The following is a 24,125-nucleotide window of genomic DNA, read 5'->3' on the forward strand; positions in this document are numbered from 1 at the left end:
GCGCGTTACGCTATAAGCCAAATGCCTACCTCTCCCAAAACGACGCCGATACGCTATAAGCTAAACTGTCCACCTCTCCCAAAAACGACGCCGAAGCGTCGGACCCTCGACCGCCTTGCCGCATTGCCCTTAGCTTCGCTTCGCTGACCGCTGTGTTTTTCCAGGGGAGAAACCTGGAGAATCCTGCGTCTTCCGTTGAATAAGTTGCACTCGAATCTCTCTCTCTCTCTCCCGCACGCTAACGCTCGGGCTCGCGCTCTTCGCAGCGATCATCGTCGGATCCAAAGCCGATCTTCCACCGATTCGACCCCCTGGTCCCGCAGGTTGCCCTTTAGCATTCCGTCGAATCACGGCGGTTTCCCCCCGGTGATGCGATCGAAGTTCTTGTGATGAAGGATGGACCCTGGAGGAAGAAGAGCTAGTGGTGGAGGAGAAACGAGCGCGCCATTGTTCGTGAGTGCCGTTTCTTCCACGACCCGCTTGTTGTGTATATGAGCATTTCGCGCTTTCTTTTGGGGGTTTGTTTCGAGAATGTTTCGTCTCTCGGTGATCGCTGCAGTCGTTGATTGACGAGTCCTCCGCGAAATTGGGTTCGTTCGTGTCGGGGTTTGTGCGGGTGCTGCGCGTGGTTCTTGTGTTCCCAGGAAATGGGAAATTTTTCTTGCATGCCAAATTGAACGCCTCCGCTTCAAGCGTCGTTGAGTCATGATTGGTGTTGTACCGACTTGGGGAACAAGTCTAGGGCAGTGCAAAATTGGATGATGGCGTTTGGGGCTTGGGAGTGCTTCTTCGAATTTCGTGTTGTGTTGTCTTATTGGTGTTCGGCTTGAACCCAATCGATTGCAAAATATGGGGTGTGTGTGTGTGTGGAATGAAACCTTATTAGCTTATCAAATGATTTTCCTGCTGGAATTCTCTATTCACCGCTGATTTTAGCTACTGTTTGTCGCGAGAATCGTGGGCATGTTTCGATGTAGAAAGGACCTCTATAGCTTGGATTCTCTGAATTTTTTTGCTCTCCACATGTCACGTGTTGAAGAGGCAAAATTTCAATAGATGTGCTTGTAAAGTATATTTAAGTATGTTAAACATTGTGAAAGCATAGAACTATACGTGAGTTTGCCCTCTTTTCAGTATATTATCAACCTCCTAAATTAGATAGCTGCTCCAGATTCAATGAACATATTTCTCTTATGCAGGGACAGAACTCTTCTCTGGGATATGATGGGCTCTTCCCTCAGCTTTTTACCTCCATGCCTTCATTAAATGAGGCTGCTTCTTATCTTTCACAGACAACTTCATACATAACTGGCTGCTTTTCGGATTATTCTGGTAATCTTCTCTGCATTGTCCAATGTTCTGTTTTGTTGCTTCATGTAGCTTCTCTCTCTCTCTGTCTCTCTCTCTCTCTCTCTCTCTCTCACAACACACACACACACACACACACACACTCGAGCACACAGAAGTAAAAGGAAGAATCCAGTGAAATTATTCCATGAAGAATTCTCCTATGTTGTTTCTCTGCCTTCTTTAGTACTGGGAGCTTCTAAACATAGAAATAGTTATTGAACTGCCTGATCAATGTCCTTTCAAACTGTTGAATTGAAGGTCTGTGAGAATTAGCTAGAGAGAAAGGACTCAAAGACTATAATTTTCAATTTTAAGCTGGATAACTTTCTTCCTTTCAATAAAGTCTCCTAGCAAAAGAAAAAAGCTCTTTCTTGGGATACATTTGTTGTCCAATGTTGTGGGGGTATCTGCGGCACTATTGTTTTGGGTTCACCATATGACAGATAATTTCACTTAATAGGAAAATGTTTACGAGTTGTCCTGCAATAAGTTCAATAATTCAAACTACTATGCTACATACGGTGGCTACTAACTTAACAATAGCATCTGCCAGTTGTTGTCGGGATCAAAGGAGTTGGAGAAGAGGAGATAAACTGGACATAGCTAAATAAAAGATCTAAGCACATAACAGACGCAGTCCACCTTGAGTCAGTTTCATCCCTATGTGTTCTAATATTTTGTTACCTTTTCATATCTTCTAGTACTCTCACTTCTTATACAGTATTTGTTTTCCATCCTGAGGCTACTTTTTCAAGCTTTCTGTGTTGGATGATGAGATGATGAATTCTTGTGTTATTGCAGTGGAATCTACTTCTGGGGAATCTGAGCATTCTTTGCTACATGAGCAGGAGTTAGTGACTTTTGCTTCTGGACGAAATGGAAGACAACTTGCAAGCAATCAACTTTCTTTTAATGAAAGTTCAGCGTCACATGGATCATCTTCTAATGAAATTGATGCCCCTCCTGCAGTTGATGAAATAACAGGGGATTCTGCTGGGAGTTCATCTGTAAATACGAATGCACTTGTTGTTTCAAATTATACGGGGTCCAACGGAATTTCCATGTTTCAAAGGTAGTGATTCACACTAAATCCTATGTCTTTCCTAATGGGACATTGTAAAGTTGTTTGGATGTTTTACTATTATCTGAACGATTGTTGTTGGAGAACTTATTTTTTCTTTTGCCTTCCTTTGATTCAATGGTTGGGCTATGCATTAGTTGTTTTGTCATTTTAATTTAAAACTTTAGATCTGTGATACTGGGATTTTTTCTTAGTCCTTGATACCAACATCAAGGGATTTTGTTGACTAAGCGAGCTGGCAACTTCTGATGCTTTACTTATCCTTAGATTAGGTAGTGTTGTGGTGACATTATTGTTTTTATCCTAATCTCAGTCTTATCGAACGAGCACGGAGGACTGTTCGTGGGTCTGCAGATGATATAGGATGGCTTGAACGATATCCAGGATTGCCTCCTGTTGAAGATGGAACTGAAAAGTTCATGAAAATATTAGATGACATCAGGTATTTTAAACATTTAATTTATACTGTGTGTCCCATCGGCTAGCTTGGTCCTGCATGCTGCAATTACTGATTACTTTGTTCTTCTCTCTGTCAGACATGGCATACACAAGTTGCCTAAATCGGTTGTGTACTTGTTGGTTCCAGGTACAAATTGCTGCTATCGCGTGAATTTTTCGTAAGGTCTTGACTGGTTTATTCTCTTTATATTAGTGACAGAATTTTGAGATTTCTGCGAAAGAAGCCATAGTAAAGACATGGGGACTTTTGGGTCTGTCGATTATTTTTGTCGTCCTTAGACATTTATTCTAAAGAGCATAAGGGCCTGTTTGGCTCTTGCGGAATTTCTGTGAACATGCTACGCACTAGGTCTGGTGACATTTTGGAAATTGTTTATAGATGGAACAAGGAAACTGTTTCCAGTTTTAAAGTTTGAAGAATGAACTTGTTATGAAACTGGAAACTGTTTCCAGTTTTAAACTATTCACTTTTGAGAGAAGTTGGTTGCTCAAATAGTGATGCCTTGAACCTAATGCACTGCTCATCTTCAAATGAGGGGAGATTGGAGCTCACCTTCAACATAGAGGAGTTGAAAGAACAGTGTTCTCATTCTGACACCACTTGTGGCTTAACTCCACACACTCAGTACATATTGGATTACATCTTTATTTGTACCTGTTTAAGGACTGAGCTGCAACTGCAGATGCATCGTCCTCAATCACCTAGGAGGGGAAGAGGCATGAGTTTCTTTTACCTTTTCATTTTGAACTCTTGAATCTTAAAAAATTAAAGTAATTCTTTTATCTGTTTCCAAGTGTCACCAAATAAGTTTCCGTTATCTATTTTCGTTCTTTAATGAGAATGAAAGTAGAAATTTCGAAATTCTCAAGAATTAAATAGGCCCTCAATTTATTGATTGATGCATTGAGACTCTGCTTATTTCCTATCACATTTATGTAATTGGCAGGTCTTTTTAGTAACCACGGACCAATGTATTTTGTCAATGCAAAGATGAGTTTCTCAAAGATGGGCCTTGCTTGTCATATTGCGAAGATTCATAGCGAGGTACTTGTGATGATGCTTCTTCTATTGTGTGTGTCATTATGTTCTTGATGTCCCATTGAGTGTTGAGGTATTAATCTTCAGGCTTCAGTTGAGAAAAATGCTAGAGAGATAAAGGAGTATATCGAGGAAATATATTGGGGTGCCAAGAAACGTGTCTTGATTCTTGGACACAGCAAAGGGGGAATAGATTCAGCAGCTGCTTTGTCATTGTACTGGCCAGAGTTGAAGGATAAAGTAGCTGGCTTGGCCATTGCACAGAGCCCATATGGTGGTACTCCAGTAGCTTCAGACATTTTGCGGGAAGGACAACTTGGCGATTATGTTAGTTTACGGAAACTCATGGAAATTCTGATCTGTAAAGTGATCAAGGTAAGAAGTTACTTATTTATTATGATTTGTGTTTTCTTTTCTCATTATTTGTTGTTTTCGAGTGTACGAGCTAGTCGCCTTACTTATAGAACAAACTATTTACTTAACCCGGACGGTTCTTTGCTCAACACTTACTGCTCATTGCTTTACATGAACAGTCTTGTAGGTTAATGCTTTCGATGTAACCTCTTCTCCTCCTTAGGCATTGTCAATCTGCAACCGAATAGATTAACAACAGTCTAGTCGTTCCCTTCTGCTTACACCAGAGACAATTCCAACAAAATGATATTAAATGGTACAAAGAGGGAAAGACACGTGATTTTTGCTCCAAACATGTGACATAATGGAAGATGAACAGAGACAATAATATGGAAGAGGAGGAGAAGATTTTAGGTGCTAATAGAATTTTTTACTCTTCTTTTACATATGTCACACTCTGGGCATGTTTTCCCCTATGTGCTGGCAAATTTTAAATATATATGTGGCGAGGTACAGATCATTGGGATGACAATTGTATCGTGTAGAAGAATAAAACGGTAATCTCTTTGGACGGTAAATATATGTTAAGGCGTTGATAATAGGCAATCTTAGAAACATCTTTTCATGCTCATGAGCTGAAACTGGAAGCTGGGAGCCTGGGTATTAGATGGTCCTGTTCAATGTTCTCACCGAATGGTAGAATAGGTGCGGATAAAGGAAAATTATAAAGAAGCTTGCTGGATATTAAAAATGAGTAGAACAGTGTGGATGTAACCACCTATAAGTAGGGGAAGTCACAGTTGGAGTTTGCAAATAGGCTGGCCGTGATTAAGACATGTTTCTTAGTATATCAGGTTTCTCTTGTTTTTCCTATTTTATTTTATGTTTTTCACTTGAATTTACTTGGTTGCAGTATTGGACGTCACCTAAGGTTACCTGATTATTGCTTAGGAAGTTCCACAGCTATAATAGGATTGTGTTTCGTAACAAATTAATTTGACATTCATGATTATAATGTGAAGAAGGTGCTGTGAGCTCATTAGTATATACAATATTTATTCCATTTAACAGGAGTGCAAATAGTTTTTTCCACAACGAGTGCTCTACACTCTATTTGTACAAGTACAAACGAAGTAATTCTCATTTCATCTGCATCTATAACATTTGAATTCCATTTTCCACCAATAGAAAGAGCCTTTGCACAGGCAATGTTAGGACCTGTGTACTTCTCTAATCAATTAGTGGAATGTGAAGTGAATTTCTTAATGATAAATGCATGTTAATGGGTGAGCATTGGCTGTGGCCCGCGGTGAACAGAATTAAAGATCCTTCTTTTCTCTTTGAAAACCAACAGAAAGAAAGGTCTATTTCTCAATTGTCACTTTGAAGAAGAATGGTGTATGTCTCATATTCTCATACATCTTTTTGAAGGGTGACATGCAAGCTCTGGAAGACTTGACATACGAGAAGAGGAAAGAATTCTTGACTAAGCACCAATTGCCAAGAGAACTTCCGGTTGTTTCATTCCACACGGAGGCAGGCATCACGCCTGCAGTTATAGCATCTCTGTCTCATGTTGCCCATGCAGAACTTCCTTCCTTCTCGGCTGGTCAGCCTGCGAAGCTTCCTGTGGTAATGCCCCTTGGAGCTGCGATGGCTGCATGTGCACGGCTTCTCCAAGTCAGGTATGGGGAGAAGAGCGACGGGCTCGTTACACGGCGGGATGCAGAGGTTCCAGGATCTGTGGTTGTGCGGCCCACACGCAAGCTGGATCATGCCTGGATGGTTTACTCGACATTGAGTGACAACCCATCTGAGGCCGACGCATCTAAAGTGTGCGAGGCTCTTCTAACATTGCTTGTGGAAGTCGGGGAGAACAAGAGGCAGGAGCTTGAAGCCAAAGATGAATAAAGCTATAGGGTATCCTTTCCCATCTCTATACCATAAGTTGTAATACTTGGATTATTATTTCTAAGTTCTTAGATTGATGTCGTCAAGAGACTTAAACTAGGTCAGAGCCTTACATCAATTGATGTACATAGCTTTTGAGAAGATGTATCACTATTTGTACCACGGCTGATCTCGCGTAAAGCATAACTTTTCTGAAATTAATCAGAGTTACCTGAAATTACTAGTAATAGGAATAAATATACTTTTTGATTTTTGCATCAAATTTTTAAAATATAGTTGAAACTTTAAAAAATATTCTGAAAAAATATTTGTGAATACGTGTCGATATTAGAATATTGTGGAAATTTCAGATACTTCGAGGTTATCAAAAAATCAGTGCATTAGTGAGAATATTTAAATTAAGTAAAAAATCAGAAAGTAAAAGTATATGCAAGTACATCTTAAGTTTATTGATCAGAAAATCTTTCATTTCATCTTTGGCTAAACTCCATCGAAAAGCAAGAGAAACAAGAGGGGTTACTTTATTGAATGCAAGCCTTCAATTTTCACCATCATTATAACTTTGGCAAATTTTGCCCAGAAAAGCACTTAGGTGAGCACTATCTCCTCCACGTAATATACTAGAAAATGATTCAAGTATATTCTAATGCTTGCAAGCGATATAATATTTTGGGTTTTAATTATTATCAAATAGAATGTCACATGTAAGAATATGATTACAATGATCTATTATTCATCTTAGAAAATGTATTGTCAATTCTAAATAAAGCTTAAGAGTAATTCTAGTATACGATCAAAAGAAAATGCCTCCAGTGCTACATTTTGATCGTTTTAGGAAATTAATACATCATATTCTCGAGTTAAATATTCAATATTACTTATTAATTTTTTTTATTTTCTTGGATAATGACTTTATGGAAAATATTTTTTAGAAATGTCGCATTTTTCGTAAAACAAACAGAACCTCAATTTTAAAAAAATTATAAAAAATTTTCACTAGCTTTGTATTGCATAAAATGTTTAGCAAAAGTATAATTTAAAAAAAATCATAAGAAACAAATATTCCTAGATTATATTAAATATAAAAGTGTTTTAGCAATATGGGTTGGGTATGGGTCGAGATATTTACACTATGAATAAATGGGTCATAAACGGGTTAATGGGTCAATTTGGGTGGACTATTAATGACCCGACCCAAATCCGACCCGACCCACCCGTTTAACAGTCTATTCTCGAGTTAAATATTCAATATTACTTCAGATTGTGTTAATAACACAAAGCGAAAGTGATTCTATGGTTGCTATATCAAGCCTAAATCACTAAATATTTCAAAATTTTAATTGGTCAGCTGAATTAATTTTGTTGTGTGAATTTATTATTATTTTATACTATCTTAACCCTCGCAAAGCTATCCATCCCGTTGAAAAAGTTGGATTTTCTACTCGAAACTTTGCACTATAAATGAAATTGCAACGTCTAAACGAAATATAAGTAATTTTGACATTTGATAGATTAATACTTCCTATATGTTTATATCTTGTTTCAGGGTCTTGAGGTTTCCCATGTACCAAGGCCATCTACGATCGAAGAAGACCGGTACAAATCTAACTCTTAAAGCTTCTAGAACATTTCCAGAGACAAGTAATATGGTAAATATATCGGGTTCTAGAGAATTCTCGGCATAAATGCTGGCAGTTAGTAGATGGGGAGATGCAATATCCACTGCTTAATCTAAAGTAGATCAACAGTTATAACGAAGGGTCCTCTTGTATAAATAGGGAAGCTCTCTCCCTCATTTGTATCTATCTAAACAGTTGAATAATAGAAAACATTCTCTGACAAAGCTTCTCTCTCTAAAACACTTTCTCCTTCTACGATGACGCTCCAACAATTCAAGTCGCCGCACAGTTTGATCCCAAATAATCGGCCCATGACACTTGCCTATTACAACTTTTTATTCATTATATCTTCAGCAAACTTCGATTCTGACTAGTATTTTCAATTTCAATTGAGTTTTACAAATTTTTAATGAAATTGTGAGGCTGTAATCATTTCTAGACACAAATTTAATTTAAGATCAGATTTGCTTTCCTTGATTTATTTTATTTTTTTTTAAATCACATTGTTTTCGCATGTTGGATGGCAAGTATGAATAAGATTTGACGAACAACTCACTTGTATACACTAGCGATCAACCCGTGTAAAGACCAACAAGAAAAAACTTCATTTACAAAAAGAAACTACAGTTTGTCATCCCATGTTTACAAAACATTTAACCAGTTCATGAGCCAACTTGACTAAGCAAATTAGGGCCAACCATATTGGGCACCATCAGGTACTTAGCCCGGCACACCAACCAATACGAGCTCTACCCACTGACCATGCTTGCAAAGCCATTCTAAGTTCGAAGGTGACAAAGGCATCGAGGCACGTCTACTCAACTTGACGAGCCGTCAATGTCTTGTTGTCCCACTGGCTCAATGTGATCTCGCTCAATGTGATCTCCTTGGGCTTCTCGAGGTCTTTACGAAGTATAGCTTTGACCAATTTCTTCAGCCCATGTAACCCAATGGGTTCCGCCACCTCCCCACCGCCAGTGCACAAAGATTGACCATGCGTGACACGGCAAGGCCGTAGTCGTTGCTCAACTTCATTCTGTCATCCTTGATGCCAACACCAACGAATGTATAGTTGAGATTAGCTAGAAATGCATAGAATGACGTGGGATGTACTTGGCATGGAGGATTTGAAAGACGAGGCAAGTGCGGCCAACGCATAGTTGCAAGGTAGCCACAGGGTGGACGATGCCAGGCTCGAGGTTCAGGTGCCACTCAATGTCAAGGCCGACGACGAGCCAATTCAGCCAAAGCATGTGGGCACGCTCGACATCGATGATCCAATGGGTGACATCGGAGGGGTCATCGGCGATGCAGGTGCAGATTTGATGACCGTAGAAAGTGATCTTGTGAAGAAAACCATGTTAACGGGTTTTGAAACGTGACAAATGAGGAAGGGAAAGAGTATCAAGTGGCTATTAAAGAAACCGAGAAAGACACTGTTTTTATGTTGGGAATAGAATTGAGATTGAGTGGTTTAAGTAGTTGTGAGGTGGTGTTAAAACAAGTTGCGTTCTAAAATAGGGAATGTTTGCTTATTGAATCAAACTAGGAAATATTTTCCGTTTTGAAGATAAACGGTACTTACCCATTTCTCGCAGTGTCGTTAATACGTGTACGTGCCATTAGCAATTAAATAATTTCCTCCTATTGATGAATTTACGAAGGATTTGGGGCGAGACACGTGTAAATGTAAAAAAAAAAATTGTGGGCATTCTTGACATGATATTTATTCAAGAAATTTTTTTTTCCACATTTCGACATATAAATTATATATATAAGCCATTCCCATTAATCTGGCTATTCCATTGTTATACTGAGATAAACAAAGTTCTAACATAAGTTGGGATTTTGCTACGCAAGGCTGCTTGCTGTTTGGTGCTGATTTATAAATCTTTCATACTAATGTAATGAAGCTCAAAGAGACTTAAAACTGTGAATTCAAATTCCTCCTTACTTGTCCACTTTAGATTTGTAAAAAGGTACCAAATTGCCCGACACATTTAGCAAATTTCCCAATGAGAATTCGGACAATCCTCACGTTTCTTACGAAAGGCTACGCATGAGAATGCCTTCAAATGTAATGCCAGGTCCGAATGCCAGTGCAAACCCCCACTCCTCACCGCCCCCTCTCTTCATCAGCTCATCTCTCATGTTCTCGATCACGTAGAATATGGTGTTGCTGCTCACGTTCCCATAGTCCATCAGCGCCTTCCTGCTGCATTCCAATTTGTCGCTCCTCAGCTTCAGCGTGTTCTCCAGCTTGTTCATGATCGCGGGCCCGCCCGGGTGGACCGCCCAGAACACGTCGTTGAACCCCTCGCCGAGCCCGGCCGTCGCCATGAGGCCCTTGCAGAACTCCTCGATGTTGGCCTCGATCTTCTGGGGCAGGTCTCGTCCGAGCTTGAAGTAGATGCCCTCGTCCGAGAGACGGCCGTCGATCACGTCGTGGGTCCCCGGGAGGAACCGCTGGGCCGCGTGGCTCAGCTCCATGAAGGGGGACTCGCCATGGCTCGGCAAGGGGTCCGCCCCGATGATCGCCGCCGCCGCCCCGTCCCCGAATAGGGCGGCCCCCACAAGGTCGTAGGGGCGGGCTTTGTTCGGGGGCCGGAAACCGAGGATGGTGGTCTCGGATGTGGTCAGCAGGATGCGGCTCCCAGGGTTGTTCTCGGCGATGTCCTTGGCAACACGGAGGCCGGTGACACCGCCGTAGCAGCCGAGGAAGTAGAGCATCACCCGACCAACGTCGCTCCTCAGGCCAAGCCGGGTCGCAAGGTGGAGGTCACCGCCAGGCAAGCGCAGCTCGCTCGAAGAGACGTAGACGAGGTGGGTTATGTGCCCCAGGGGCCGGCCCCATTGCTTGATGCAGGAGAGGCTGGCTTGGAGGGCCATCTCTGTGACTGCTGGGTTGGCTATCTCAAGCCTTTGGTTGAGTGTGGGAGAGCCTTCCCGAGCCAGTTCAGGGTACTTGTCTAGGATCTCCTTGGACATCACTGTGTATCTTGTCTTCACAGTAGTGGTTTTACCTGCCAAAAGCAGAGAGAAAACTCTCATGGTGCTAAACTCACAAGGGCAGAGCAAGTAAGCAATGAAAATAAGTAGAGGCTCTCATTTTCATTGCCTTGGTGTTTGCATGTCCCCTGAATCTAATGATACCATTACAATAAAATCTACCACAATTGTGGAGTCTACAATGTGAACAGGGTGGCTGTAGTTCGACGAAGATGTTCTTCAAATGTTAACCTAGGTTAATCTAGGAATATATGAGTACCGCGACTAATGTTGCTAACTTAGAAGAATAGGAAAGGTTACGGTACAACCCTTGTATTTTGGTTGGGTTAGCAAATTCAGAAATATATTCGTTCCCTTCTGCAAAACTGATTCTTCAAATAGCGTTTACTTTGGTCGTATGCATTCTAGGGACCGAGGGAGAATGGGGTCGAGGTATTCGGTGATCGGTACAAAGTAGCTATCCTTACAGAGGCGCTCAAGCTTCTCCTTGATCGAAGCGTCCTCGCATTTGGTGTCGCGGATGAAACCCTCCACCAAGCATTCCTGCGGGATCACTTGGCTGGGGAAAGCCTTGCCGATCGCGAGGATCGTGGCCTTTCCCGGAGTGGGAGACCGCTTGGTCGAAGCAGGACGAGACTTGGCAGAGCCATTGGCGTCGACTTTCGACATCTCGTGCACCCAAAGGATGGAGGAGGAGAAGCCGCTCTTGAAGATGAAAGGGTTATGTGGTGGATCCTCTGTTGGAGCATGAGCATATAAATAAGAGCTCAGGCTTGCTCTTGCGGAGAGTTGGGTTTCCAAAGAAAGGAAGGGGGCATTGAACAAGGATGAATGATTAGTTTTATGCGATTCGGTGCGTTCTTGTTCGTGGAGTAGGAAGGTGATGACTCCATTTATTTTACTCCTTGGGCCAATGAGAAGAAGCAATATATCTTTGAGGCAGTAATCTTTCCCTTCTCCATGTTGTACACGCTCCAACCATGTCTCACTTACCACTCGTTGGTTTATATTATATAACGTGCGAGTTCCCATTCTGTGAGTTCTTTTCATCACCTTGTACTGAATTGAAAGTCCAGGGCTAGCCAATAGGCGAAGTCGGGGTGAGTATTCACTTGGTAGGACACTCGCCGTCCACCATTTTATCGTCGAACAGTATCTTTACCATCGAAGCTTCATACAAATTGTCGTTTCCGTTTTTGAAAGGCTCGACCTCGACTATCGAAATTCAACCACCTAGATTGGTAATTGTTGTCTTGCTGAGCTGAACAATGGCTAACAGTGGCGCAGATCGAGCTCTATTCAAGTACATAAAAAGATCAAACAAAGAGGTCCGGTATAATTAGTCCCCGCCTATTGTCAATTTATCGAAGAAAGGACATGCCAAAATGGTGCTTTGTTAGATAAGTATGTAATGACGCTGTGAGCAAATTACACGCTCTTATTCTATCTTTCCATTCCCAGCGTAAAGCTGCATCATACTTTGCAAACAGAAAATAACTCCATGCTTACGGCCTTTCTTCGGGTATGGCCAGAAGCTTTCCACACATTGGAAAAATTCTTTGCCAAAGTAAATACCCTTCTATCCCTCTCACTTGTTAAATAAAAATTGAATTAAATGCGGGCCTGAAAAGGAAATATTTCAACAAGATAAGACATGCTGCTACCCGAGGACAGAATCCTAGAGACCCGTTCTATCTGAAAAATGTTTGTTGTTCAGATTAGATCAATTGTAGCCAGAAAGGCACATCTTGAGCCTTATGTCGGACAGAAGAGTATGGACCTAGGCAATGAATAGGTGATTCAGTGGCATCAGTGACATTCACGGACCATCACGGACCATCACAGACCATTATCACTAGCTCAATTCTATCCAAGCAAACGAAAATCATTGCTGACTTAGGGAGAAAGAAAGTGGCACAATCTATTCACATGGCAAATTCTGGCAGCTTCCTTGTTTGCAAAAGAGTGGAGATAACAAATAAATACATGACCATTTCCCAGCATAAACATACAAAGGACCAGAGAAGGCTCTCCCACAGGTTAAACCAGAGCACCAAATCCGCTCACCTCCATCATCTGGGGACCAACGCCGATAATTGCTGTAAGCAGCAAGCATGACATCAGAGGTTACGATGAGGATCTATAATTTGATTCGACCATCACAACTCCAGTGTGAGAAACTGTGGGAAACCGTCGCTTTCAGCAATGTTATGGGGTCAATGACAGCAACCGGTGTCATGACTGACGTCGATAATAGTACCTGTCCAGAAAGGTAGAATTGGTTGAGAGAGAGAGAGAGAGAGAGGGAGGGGGAGAGGGGGAGGGAAGGCTAGGACATACACAAATATCTTTATGCCAAAGATGGCGGCATATTTCCGAAGAAGGCGTTCCACGGTGTACCATTCTGAGCGATCTGATCCATCTTGATAGCCAACACGCGGCATGTGAATTGAAGCTTTTGGAGAGAGAGAGAGAGAGAGAGGATGAGCAAAAAAATTCGGAATTTTAATGCAGAAAGTTCTCAATTCCACGACAACGTCAACACACTTGTCAGTGTGCTCTGCGAAGAGCAAGGATTGATCTTAAAACAAAACCAGGAGATGCTTTCAGTGTAAAAGTACTGTTGCATATGAAATTAAGATGTGTGGAGAAGGATGAAGCAGAAGGATCATATGTTATCATCTTATAAAGCACCCAACCAATGAACAGAAGCATTACCAGAATTCTGAGAAGCTGAATACGATGCCTTTGAGAGGCAACGTTCCAACTCAGGCAAAGAGATGTTGCTTCGGGGAACCTTACGCCTTGGGTTATACGATTGTACAACAGCTAAAGCCACCCATTCAGTATGATCATCACTCACATTCTGCTCACGTTGTATGTCTGCAGTGCACCCTATTCAGCAAAACAAAGCTATATGAAACAGAAAGGAAACTCAAAGTCTCATGACAGTTAAGGATAAGTCCCAAAACCATACTCTTAATCGGGAAGAATTTGTGTACATATAAGGCCAGGATAACCCCCGTAAACAAGAAATGGGATGACATTAACAACCACTCTCACATGCAAACCTGACAAAACTTAGTTAAAGAACACACTAGAATAGAATGCAACAAATAAGATAAACAAGTATTCACACACAGAACATAGGGAATTGAAATTTGACGTTGATACCATGTTAAAGAACTCAACCCAAAAAATTTTAGGTGGAGGAAGTGACTGTTAAATTAAAGGATTCAATCCAAAAAGTTTTAGTACGAGGAAATGACTGTATCTAAGACTTATGTAAACTCTGCAAAGTTATGGGATAAGCTCAAGACAAACAAAGAAGTATCCATAATTCATGAATGAATGCTTATAGCACCAAAATATCTAAAACGACATATTCATTGCACTAACAAGACTTTCAAACACCTCATATGACATAACTGAAGACCATTCAATTTTCCTTTCTGCTCAGACAACAGCATATTATGTACTAAGCTAGGTATTCTAGAAGAGAACCGAGATCTAAAATGGCTAACCATCAATCTTTATGAGATGAAGATCACCAAGATGCAGGTCCCCAAATTCGGCAGCACGTTCATATGCCACAGGAATATCTGAGGAAAGTTTCGCCAATGCATCAAACATCCCCCCATGGCCCCATGTCCCAGAGTTGTCGATGCAACTGCCAGAAATAAGTGATTCAACCATTACGAAATTGTCTATTTGAAGCATGACATCCTCAACTATCAGAATAAACATCGGCGAGGTATGGCATATGGAGATTGGAGACGTGAGAGGCTCTATAATTGGTAGAGCACCCTTTTTTTCAGGAAGATAACTAAGATTACAATCCCTGCACTTCTCATGTGTTTCACTGAAAATTGTGCTTTAGCTCATGTGAGAGGTTTTCTGAGGGTGTTTCAGAAAGTGAATCTCAAAGCGAATTGGACAAGGTTGGAGCTTCAACTTTTGAGGAATCTGCTTTCCTCTGAAAAAGGAATATGAAACACAAATAAGATGGTCACTCCAATAAAATGGGCAATTGAATTGTGAACCTGAGTGAGACTGCGCCAAGCTCAATGAGACAATTACAGTGCTCTTTAAAAATTGGGAATGCACTCTGAATTAATTTCAACAAGGAAATGCATTCGAGACAAAAATTGACATTATCTCATTTACTGTGAATTCTTGATTGCAATAGATAGTAACAAATGTACAGAATAGTAACCTTACATAATTAAAAATTCAAGGAAAAATAATTTAGAGCTAATCCAATTCTTACGTGAAATTACACATTCCTTATTGCAATGAATCCTAAAGCACATTATGAATTATTCTGGGCTTTTATATAAATTTTTATTGAAAATAAGAGGGAGAAGTTGAGAAAATATGAGGAGGAGGGCCCACTTACAACAATTCAAACGATTCATATGTAATATCATATTTAAAACAAATTGGATAAATGTAGAACTCCAAATCAAATATCTAACCTGAATATGATGGTATTTTCAGAAGGACAAACTTTAGATGGTTGTGTGCAATCCCCATAAACAAAATTGAGAGAACCCAAATCCGATGATATGTCGCTGTCGACTGGCAAAATAGGTTCCTTGACAGATGATGAATTATATCCAAGGGATTCCCACTTTAACAACTTTTTTCCCTCTGCCTTCTTCTTTGCATCCTCGATACTTAAACGCCTATCCTCAGGCTCTAAGACCCTCCTGGGCTTCAAAAGCTCATTCTGTTCGATACTAGCCTGTGATGCGTCCTTAAATTTTTCAACCCATGAAAGATAAGAAGACTCATCAAAACCAGGATCAAAAGCAACAGAAGCAGAACTTCTTTCCGCAATAAGTTCGCCAGTGTCTGATACATTGGCAGGATCTACCTCAAATTTCCTCTCATCCTTGCCCAATTCATGGCGCATTGCAATTATCTTTTCAGCCACAGCATTCACTTGAGACAGCTTTGATTCACCCGACTTTCCATTAATCTCAGTAGGATCAAACATTTGCAGCCCATATATGATGGAACGAAAATCACCAGTTTCAACAGCTTCACTTTCATCTCCTTTCTCTGTAGAACCATCTCCTATGACATTTTGGCTGAGGAGCATTTTTCTCTGTGCTCTCCTCATGATGACCTTTCATTGATGAAAACTTTATAGTAAGTACAGATCGTCAGTGCTCGCATCAAAGCCTTAAGTCTTACCTCTTCAACTGTACGTGCCGTGACCAAGTTTATGGATAACACATGACTTATTTGACCTATCCGGTGAGCTCGCTGCAGAGCCTGCTTGTCCACCTGGGGATTCCAATCTTGCTCGAAAAATATAACCTATTCAAAAAATTAAACTAGCAAAGATCAATTTGATAGAACGGCCACTACTAGGAGTACTTGTAATCATCGGTACAAGTTCATATTTAGTTTACAGTATCACGCATGAAGGTGACCATATATTGTAATTACAAATTAAGCACATGGTGCCGCAAAAAACGTCACCTATTCAGTCTCAATCTCTTGATTTCTATATGGTATCAAAGCAGAACATTCCGTGTTCAGAACTCTCTGGGTCCCTCAATATCTCATTTGCTTTGCTTTAGTGTTAGGCCAAATTCCAGTTCACACACAGACAGATGGGGCTTTTAGATATAATTTAACCCCGCCTCACCAAACAACTTAATCTTTTGAATAACTTGGACGTGGTCTCACAGAGTTTTTCCTGATCATCAAATCATAACTCGAACTTTCTCCTAAATGGCTAGCCTAAAATTATTTTCTGTGATAGCATCACATCCATCATCACCAGTGTCAAGTTTTTTCTTCATAATCATTGCCTCCAACTTATAATTTTTCAGATTAAAATATTTATAGAGAACACACAATCTGACGTCAACTTCTACCGACTTTCCTCTCAGAACTTTACCAATATATGTATTATATTTTCCTTTGCAAAAATTCTAGAAAAAACTTCCCAAGTAAAGGAAGGATGAAACTATCGCTGCCCAGCTCATTTTTGGCTTGAAAAGTCAGCAGTCCGCCTCTGCCATGGTATACTCAAATCATGACCAGATAAATGTAAAACCAAATACTTTACAGTCTCTCAGATTCAAGCAGTGTCATACTGCAATAGAGAGACTATCATGGTTGTGGTCTATGCTCTATTCTTTGTTGTCATCACAATGTCGCACATGCTCCTTTACATTCAACAAGCAGCCTTGATACATATCACCACTAAGTTTGATTCCCAACTAGTGTTGTCCCACAGAATGTGTATTCAAATATGTATGTGAGTCCTTTGTGGCTACCGAAAACCAATGTTCAACCAAATGTTTAAATGACTGGGTAGAAGCCTTGAATGGGCCCGACTTAGACAAGAAGATAGCCAAACCCAAGCACGACTTTCGAGGTAATTGTTAGCCATGACATACAGGCTGGAGAGCATATGTTTCATCCCATATTACTGGAAGGAAAAAGCAGACCGATTAGCTTTTTAATGAGATACTCACCGTATCAGCAGCTACCAGATTTAAGCCAACTCCACCAGCTCTTGTGGATATCATGAAAACAAATGCACCATTTTGATTAGGTCCAGAGTTGCAATCTTCTTTTATTGATTGTTGGCTAAAGCTTCTAATTGCAGCAAAACGTTCTTGAGCACGAATTGATCCATCAAGACGCTCATAAGAATATCTCCGCAGCTCCAGATAATCCTGTATTGCATTTGAAAAATACTCTTAGCTAAACAGATGCTGTATATGACAAATCAGAATCAGGAGGATCAGAACCTGTAGAATGTCAAGCGTGCGGGTCATCTGGGCAAAAAGAAGAACACGGTGGCCAGAACTATGTAGCTTGCGGAGGAGTTGATCCAATATTATCAGTTTACCACTAGCCTAATTATGAAAGTAGAGACAAAAGGAAATTGATTAGAACTAGGGATAGTTCAGACAAAGCTTGAATCTACTCATGGAAGCCAACTTAAGTAGACAGTTCCACATTATAGCTCAGTCCAGACTCAACAGCTTAAGAAAGCAAATAATTCCTCGTTTCTTTTCCTCCTTCCTTGAGCCTTCCAACTACAAGGGACCCAACCTCTGCAGAGAACTTTTCTGGGCAAATAAAAATGAGGAAGCGTCTAAAATTTCGATTTGGCCCAATCAGAACAACGTTCCTGTCAGTAATAAATTTGTAATACCATTCTTAATTTCTAGTAATAATGATAAGATTGTGCAACCTACTACCTATTGGTTAGGCATATAGACATACTTTACTAACAATGTCAAAGATTAATGACAATCAATGTTCTAGAAACTTACCAACTATGTTATACATTCACAACTCAAAACTAAATCATAGCGGTAAACGGTAATCTACTATTGTTTTTGTGGATGGTAAAATTGTAATTTCTTTGGTAAATTAGAAACAGGTAAGCGCCCATTTGTAAAATCTAAAATAAGTGGCAATCTACTATTGGATTTGTTGATAAATTGCTTTTTCATTGATAACTTTCAAACAGTTATGCGCCTACTTGTAAACTATAAAACTAACTAGCACTCTACCATTGGGTTTGTGGATAGTGAACTTGATATTTCCTTGGTAACTTACAAACAGTTATGCGCCCACACTGAATCTAAAAATAAGTGATAATCCACTATTGTGTTTTAGAAGGTATAATTGTCATTCGTTGGTAATTTACAAACGGTTACGCGCCCACTTGTAAAACCTAAAAATAAGTGGTAATCTACTGTTGGTTTGTCGATGGTAAAATTGCTAATTCACTAGTAACTTACAAATCGTTGACCAGATTAACACATTTTTTATCACTTTTTACTTACCATGAATAGTAAAAATCTACTACCGATGTTACATATCTGCCATCCACAGAACAAATTTCTGTTTTCAGCGAACGGAATTTAAGAAATCTGCTTAGAAGTGATCCTACCTCAACCAGATGTTCACCTTCTTCATATGGTTCAGGTTCAATACCTGGGAATAGATATGGGTGGCTGCAGGTTTTTCGCAACTGCATTACCTACAGACAAGCAAGAAAATGAGAAATACAAAGAGGAATAACTTCAGCAAATTTGACACATCAAATATAGTCGGTAACTTTGGCCCCATAGTGGAAATATAAAACATATCGACTATAGCCTTACAACAGCAAGAGGAATACGATCGACCTAGAACTCCAACTATGACACCACAAGATATTAGATATCATTTGTGTGGGATAATGGGAAATTCTCTAGTCTATGATTAAATTCAGGAATGGCCAAGCACCACAGAGCTTTTGAGACAATCAACCGCCTCAAATGATCTCATATGACTGAAAACATTTTTCTCCAGCCAGTGCATGTAAGGCATGTGCTCACTGCTTCCACAGTTTAAATGCTTGTTATCCATATTTTGGTGACACATTGCTATTTCCATCAACTCGATCTTTTCTTTCTATAGTTAAAAGATAGGACTATAGGGCAACAAAGGAGTCAAAATGCATATACAGAAAGAGCTCACACAAGTATGCCCATAGGTCGTATTAGTCTTATCGATCTTAAAGAATAAAAGAACACAGTAGTGTTAATTTTCAGACTACGAACTGGATAGTGTACTTTGGTTGTGAACAAATTACAGGAACAACAGGTTTCCTCTTCCATTGTTAACCAAAAGAGATACCGGACCTAATTTACAGCCAGAATATCGAACTATTAACATTGACAATTTATATAACAGCCTGATGGTACTATACAAAAAGGTAGATGACAATACTCCCAAATGTCTTCTTTTTTTATCTCAATTAATAAGGACATCGGCCAAAAGAGAATCCATCTTAGTGTTTGTGGGAGAGACAATAGTCTCCCAAAAATGGAATTAACAGTGAGGAGAAACCTGCCAATGCTTCTTTCATTCCTAAACCAAAGGCTAATGGCTTTCATTCTGTCTAGAAGCATAGTTTTACAAGTTTTACAAGCCGTAGCCATCTCCTTTTAGGGATGACAGCAGCCTAGGCCTCTGCACTTTTTCGACCCATTTAACTCTTGATAAGGGCTTAGGGTATATGGTCAAGCTTTGGACCAAGTTACAAATATCGTACGATTTTTCTGTAATTAGGATAAATTATTAGGCTCTCCTTGTTCAAGAAAAGGATCTGAATATGGTTAATTGGCCAGCAACAACTGCTGACCAGAATCTATCACCTCAAGTTGAGCTTCAGTTCCCACGTTGGACACAGGAGCTGAGTCTGGCATGGGTTCAAGAGTGGGCAATTCTGCTTATGATTGAGGTTCTATATTTGCCAATCCGAACTCGTCCTGCTATTGGCTAACACCCCAATGTCTCCTTTCGACTTTCCAACTAAATGTTCAACAATATTATCCTAATAGTAATCAGAACAGCGGAACATCCATGATCATAGAAAGTAAAGCATCTCTGTGTTCAGCACAGTTTGAAAGGTAAATAGCAACTTCCATCTTGAAAAAATCGGTAGATTCACTCTTACGATATTCTGCAAGGATTGAGTACTGGAAGCTCCAGAAGAGAGTGCAAGAAGTTTTGGGAGCTCTTTCTTCAGTATTGACAAGTACACCTTTTTTTGCAAGTCAACCATTGGAGCCATTCTATCAAAAGAATGTATCATAGCAACCTTTTAGTACATCCCAGGATTAATTACTTTATCGAAAAAGAATACAAGCATATCAGATTTTAAATTCTGCTAACCCCAGCTAGACAACCTACACTGTTATCTCAGTAAGAGGAGGCAGCACCAATGTCCCACCCTCAATAAGTTTAGATTTAGTTCGGCGTAGCATAAATGCTCTCAATATACGTCTCAAACTTCTGACCTGCTTACTGACCTCGGTTTCATCATGAACTGCACAAGACCAAGTAGAACAATTCAAATGATCACCTCGGTAGCTATAGTAACGGTACGTTTGCAAATCAAAGTGAGGAGGGAAAGAAAGACAGAAGACAATTAAGGTTAAATCAAGCTAAATCAAGTTTTTGTACCAACTAAAGAGAAAAATAAAAATGACTACTTTTTTGGTTAAACTATACTCACCTGTCATGGACTTGATTATGAAGGCATTTCCTCTTTCGAGGAAAAGCTAGAGTTACCATTTCTAGCAAGAATTTTTTCAGTACCAAGAGCTCACTGTCTAATAGCAGGCTGCTACAGCCTACAATAGTAAGTTCAACTTTGTGTATTTAACTCTTCCATTCATTACAACATATCATAGCCACAGCTCTTCTAAACTAAGACAAAAATAAACCCTTATCCTAGTTGCAGTACACAATGTCAAAGATGATTGAAACTACTTCAATAAGGGGGGTCCTAGAAGTCTCTACGCATTCATTGCTATAAGATACATTCCAAATAATATGTCGAATACTCTGAAACATGATTTATCGGTAAGTCACCCCTACTTTTGAATTTTCGTGATTTTACTCCTTATACTTTGTGTACTAGTGAAAATAGTCTAATTGTCCCACCTCCGTCAGGTTTCTAACAGAGTTAGGTGATGTCACAACCTCTAAAGTTGCCACATTGGATCATTACACTAAAAGCCCTAACAAGAGTTGAACACTAAAAGCCCTAACAAGACTCTTCTCACTAACATAAAGAGTACTTTCAAGTCACCACCATTAGAGTATATGGAGTTACTTACTGAAACATCCAAAAGTGCAGTGAATGTCTGAACAAATTTTCATTTTACATCAAAAAAGGCTACTAGAGTTTGGTAGCTTCCACTATCAACCTTTCATCGTTAAACTTTATATTGGTCTGATTTTCAGTATGACCATTCACTTGAGATATCTATGCAATAAGCATTTTCCAATGATTAGTTAAGAAGGCTTAACCAGCACTTGGAAAGTACAATTCAAATGATTAAACAATTTAGAAAGGGACTTCCACTTTTCCCCCTCCCTCTTAGGCTAAAAATGAGGCATAGATGTGAATAGATCAAAGTTTGGAAGACCACCTACAAGGAAACATCATTTTAGGAAGAAGCAAAACCAAAAGTAAATCAACTTTCACGCATAAGTATAGATAACCTGATGAAGGATCTGCGGCCTCCTTAAATGTAGAAAGAAACTCCTCCAGCGTACCAAAGACTAAAGGCAAACAAAAATGCATCAATGCCCATAGTTCAGTGAGGTTGTTCTGAATGGGAGTGCCCGTCATCAATAATCGCCTTGGAATAATAAATCGGTCCATGAGGACCTGATAGAGCACCTACAAAGTTTTTAGCATTTAGATGCTTCTGGTAATAATAACACATGGAAAATGATTATCTCCACAGTTTCGAAAGCACAAAAAATGAGAATGATAATGCAGGGAAAAGCTACATCTCTTCATATGGTAAATATAGACAAAAGCTTAGATGAAGAATTACAAAGATATTGGCTAAAGATTGCCACTATCCACATGAAAAAAGTGCATCTCCAAGAACTTATTCAGTTTGACTAGTATGGAGTTATAACTTGACCCATAGTGAAGGAAAGTAGAGTTACCAAATCTACTATATGAAGTGTCAAGCAACACTCAGCACAAAAATATGCAATACAATGTCTATGCAGTAGACCAGCTCAAATGGGCAGGAAGGTGGGACCTCTAACTTCGTCACCCAAGCCCGTCCACAATAGCAAAATCGCATACTGATATTTGGACTAGGCAGGTCTCAATCACGCCATTGGGCATGGCAAATCTTTTATGTGTATGACCTTTTCCCAAACCCACCCATTTGACCTTTCGAGCCTAGAGAAGGCTGCCATGCTCGTGATCAGGTGCTCGCAGATAATCTTACAAATTTCTCGTATGCAAGGACATACACTTGAAGGATTCTTAAGACGCTGAGCCTCATCAACTATCGCGTATTGCCAGGGTATTTGGGAAAGAAACTCCTGATCCATCAATGCAATGTCATATGTGGTCAATAGTACATCAAATGGTAGAGATAAAGCCTGCAAACAGATTTCACCCAAACAGTTGTCCACCAACAGTCAGCAACACATTTAAGTTAAGACCAGAAGAATTAAAGTGAATTATTCTTGTTCTGCTTCAATAAACTCACATCAGTTGATGAATGATGCCGTTCCACGTGATCATACATCATTCTACGCAGACTGCGACGGCTTTCTTTCTCGCCAACATACCTAAGAACCTTCAAGTTGGGGGCAAAATTGACTATCTCTGACACCCAGCCGTCAGTCACGCTAAGAGGACATAACACCACTAAGGCACAACAAAGAACAGAACAAGAAGGATAATCAGGCTACTAACAGAAATAAGGAACTAGTTTAGAATCATATCAAAGCAAACTCTTTCCAACTCACAAAATGGCCCGGATGACACTCGAGAAACCTTCAAATAGCTCAACAATGAAATAGCCTGCAATGTCTTTCCTAATCCCATCTGCGAACAACTAAGTTAGATTAGCTTAAAAGGCACAGACGTGAAGATAAGGAAGTCCTTAAGATGCACGAGCAGCGACCAATTACTAGTGTCTTTGCAAGCCCAATTGAGCGCATCCAATATGAGCAAATAAAAGATGAAGTTTTTGCCGCTTGAGGGACATCATATAGAGTAGGGCGGCGTTAAAGTACCCTCGATTCGATAAACTCCACATAGTGAGTCCGAAAGAAAGAAACAGACATGTGCCCAGATTATTGTAACTCAGAACAAGGTAGCTAGCTTTCCCAATTATTCTCACCGTGACTGAAGTCCTAACTACAAAGTCCGTAGCACTTGCCCCTCTACAATGTATCGGGCTAACTAGCAGCTTCTATCAACAAAAAGAAAAAGAAAAACGAAACGAATATTGAAACAAATCGCAAATACATACTCCTAAGGAAAACGCTTGGCTGTCGAGAGGTGAAACAATGAGCTCCCAAATTCAGCGCAGAGTGGAAAAGGGAAACGAAAAAACACCATACCTCATCTCCTGCGACACCAGAAATTCCAATCGTCAGAGTCGGTTCTTCCGCGTTTTCCATCGACTATGACACAGCTAAAGCGCGAGTTCAAAACGAAAGAGCGAGCACTAACCGAGAATGACGTTGACGCCGAGGTTGTACCTCCTTATCAGCCACGCGACCCCGTCCGCCTGGTGAGGCTTCAAGGTCGCCCGAATCCCGAGCTCCGGACCGCCGATCGGCGCGCCGGCGGCGGCGGCCGCGTCCGCCGCGAGCGCGACGCCCGCGGCCGCTTCGAGCCTCTGCTCGTACCTCATGTTCTTCGCTCCCTTTTTTGCGTAGTTGTGTGCTTCTTTTGAACAAGAGCTTGGAGGGGGAAGTTAGGAGCAGAGGGGGC

At 40.4% G+C, this 24,125-nt stretch overlaps 3 protein-coding genes and 1 pseudogene across 7 annotated transcripts; 1 reads left to right on the plus strand and 3 right to left on the minus strand.

Annotated features, from left to right (window-relative positions):
- The first annotated feature begins 290 nt into the window (after positions 1–290).
- On the plus strand, positions 291–6,421 carry LOC115687175 (uncharacterized). The gene is made up of 8 exons (XM_030612653.2): positions 291–453; positions 1,200–1,332; positions 2,152–2,422; positions 2,745–2,873; positions 2,968–3,017; positions 3,838–3,935; positions 4,017–4,304; positions 5,715–6,421. Exons 1-8 carry the CDS (start codon positions 397–399, stop codon positions 6,192–6,194), a joined length of 1,506 nt encoding a protein of 501 aa, XP_030468513.2. The 5' UTR covers positions 291–396; the 3' UTR covers positions 6,195–6,421.
- A 2,104-nt stretch (positions 6,422–8,525) lies between these two features.
- Positions 8,526–9,402, minus strand: LOC130140059 (3'-5' exonuclease-like; annotated as a pseudogene).
- A 282-nt stretch (positions 9,403–9,684) lies between these two features.
- LOC115687178 (type III polyketide synthase A-like) lies at positions 9,685–11,491 on the minus strand. The gene is made up of 2 exons (XM_030612659.2): positions 11,290–11,491; positions 9,685–10,836 (listed from the first exon to the last, which is right to left on the minus strand). The coding sequence occupies exons 1-2, from the start codon at positions 11,489–11,491 to the stop codon at positions 9,857–9,859; spliced, it is 1,182 nt and encodes a 393-aa protein (XP_030468519.2). The 3' UTR covers positions 9,685–9,856.
- A 1,195-nt stretch (positions 11,492–12,686) lies between these two features.
- Positions 12,687–24,107, minus strand: LOC115687173 (probable helicase CHR10). Of its 5 annotated transcripts, none has more exons than XM_030612648.2 (17): positions 23,862–24,107; positions 23,750–23,757; positions 23,150–23,228; positions 22,888–23,048; positions 22,646–22,777; positions 21,869–22,049; positions 20,549–20,684; positions 20,313–20,430; positions 18,759–18,848; positions 17,602–17,709; positions 17,323–17,526; positions 16,025–16,150; positions 15,301–15,956; positions 14,347–14,492; positions 13,541–13,717; positions 13,163–13,277; positions 12,687–13,082 (listed from the first exon to the last, which is right to left on the minus strand). In XM_030612648.2, exons 1-17 carry the CDS (start codon positions 24,043–24,045, stop codon positions 13,058–13,060), a joined length of 2,646 nt encoding a protein of 881 aa, XP_030468508.2. In that variant the 5' UTR covers positions 24,046–24,107; the 3' UTR covers positions 12,687–13,057. The 5 variants fall into 5 exon arrangements, with proteins under 5 accessions (XP_030468508.2, XP_056174231.1, XP_056174232.1 ...); XM_056318256.1 differs by having other exon boundaries at positions 23,659–23,757; positions 23,862–23,972; XM_056318257.1 differs by lacking the exon at positions 23,750–23,757 and having other exon boundaries at positions 23,862–23,901.
- Positions 24,108–24,125: the final 18 nt, after the last annotated feature.

The sequence above is a fragment of the Syzygium oleosum genome, unplaced genomic scaffold (assembly GCF_021117445.2).
Source record: "Syzygium oleosum isolate NSW1041296 unplaced genomic scaffold, Sole_v2.1 Sole_v2.15, whole genome shotgun sequence".
Lineage (NCBI taxonomy): Eukaryota > Viridiplantae > Streptophyta > Magnoliopsida > Myrtales > Myrtaceae > Syzygium > Syzygium oleosum.

What these genes read in the sequence shown, in the direction of transcription:
- LOC115687175 (XM_030612653.2), top strand. Translation starts at nt 397, where the DNA reads ATGGACCCTGGAGGAAGAAGAGCTAGTGGTGGAGGAGAAACGAGCGCG. An exon ending in AAACGAGCGCGCCATTGTTC is followed by an intron (nt 454 to 1,199) that starts GTGAGTGCCGTT and finishes TCTCTTATGCAG; the next exon opens with GGACAGAACTCTTCTCTGGG. An exon ending in GGAATTTCCATGTTTCAAAG is followed by an intron (nt 2,423 to 2,744) that starts GTAGTGATTCAC and finishes TCCTAATCTCAG; the next exon opens with TCTTATCGAACGAGCACGGA.
- LOC115687178 (XM_030612659.2), bottom strand. Translation starts at nt 11,491, where the DNA reads ATGTCGAAAGTCGACGCCAATGGCTCTGCCAAGTCTCGTCCTGCTTCG. An exon ending in GGAGAAGCTTGAGCGCCTCT is followed by an intron (nt 10,837 to 11,289) that starts GTAAGGATAGCT and finishes TGCTTTTGGCAG; the next exon opens with GTAAAACCACTACTGTGAAG.
- LOC115687173 (XM_030612648.2), bottom strand. Translation starts at nt 24,045, where the DNA reads ATGAGGTACGAGCAGAGGCTCGAAGCGGCCGCGGGCGTCGCGCTCGCG. An exon ending in CCTCTTACTGAGATAACAGT is followed by an intron (nt 20,431 to 20,548) that starts GTAGGTTGTCTA and finishes TTCTTTTGATAG; the next exon opens with AATGGCTCCAATGGTTGACT. An exon ending in TTTGGCATAAAGATATTTGT is followed by an intron (nt 13,083 to 13,162) that starts GTATGTCCTAGC and finishes CTTTCTGGACAG; the next exon opens with GTACTATTATCGACGTCAGT.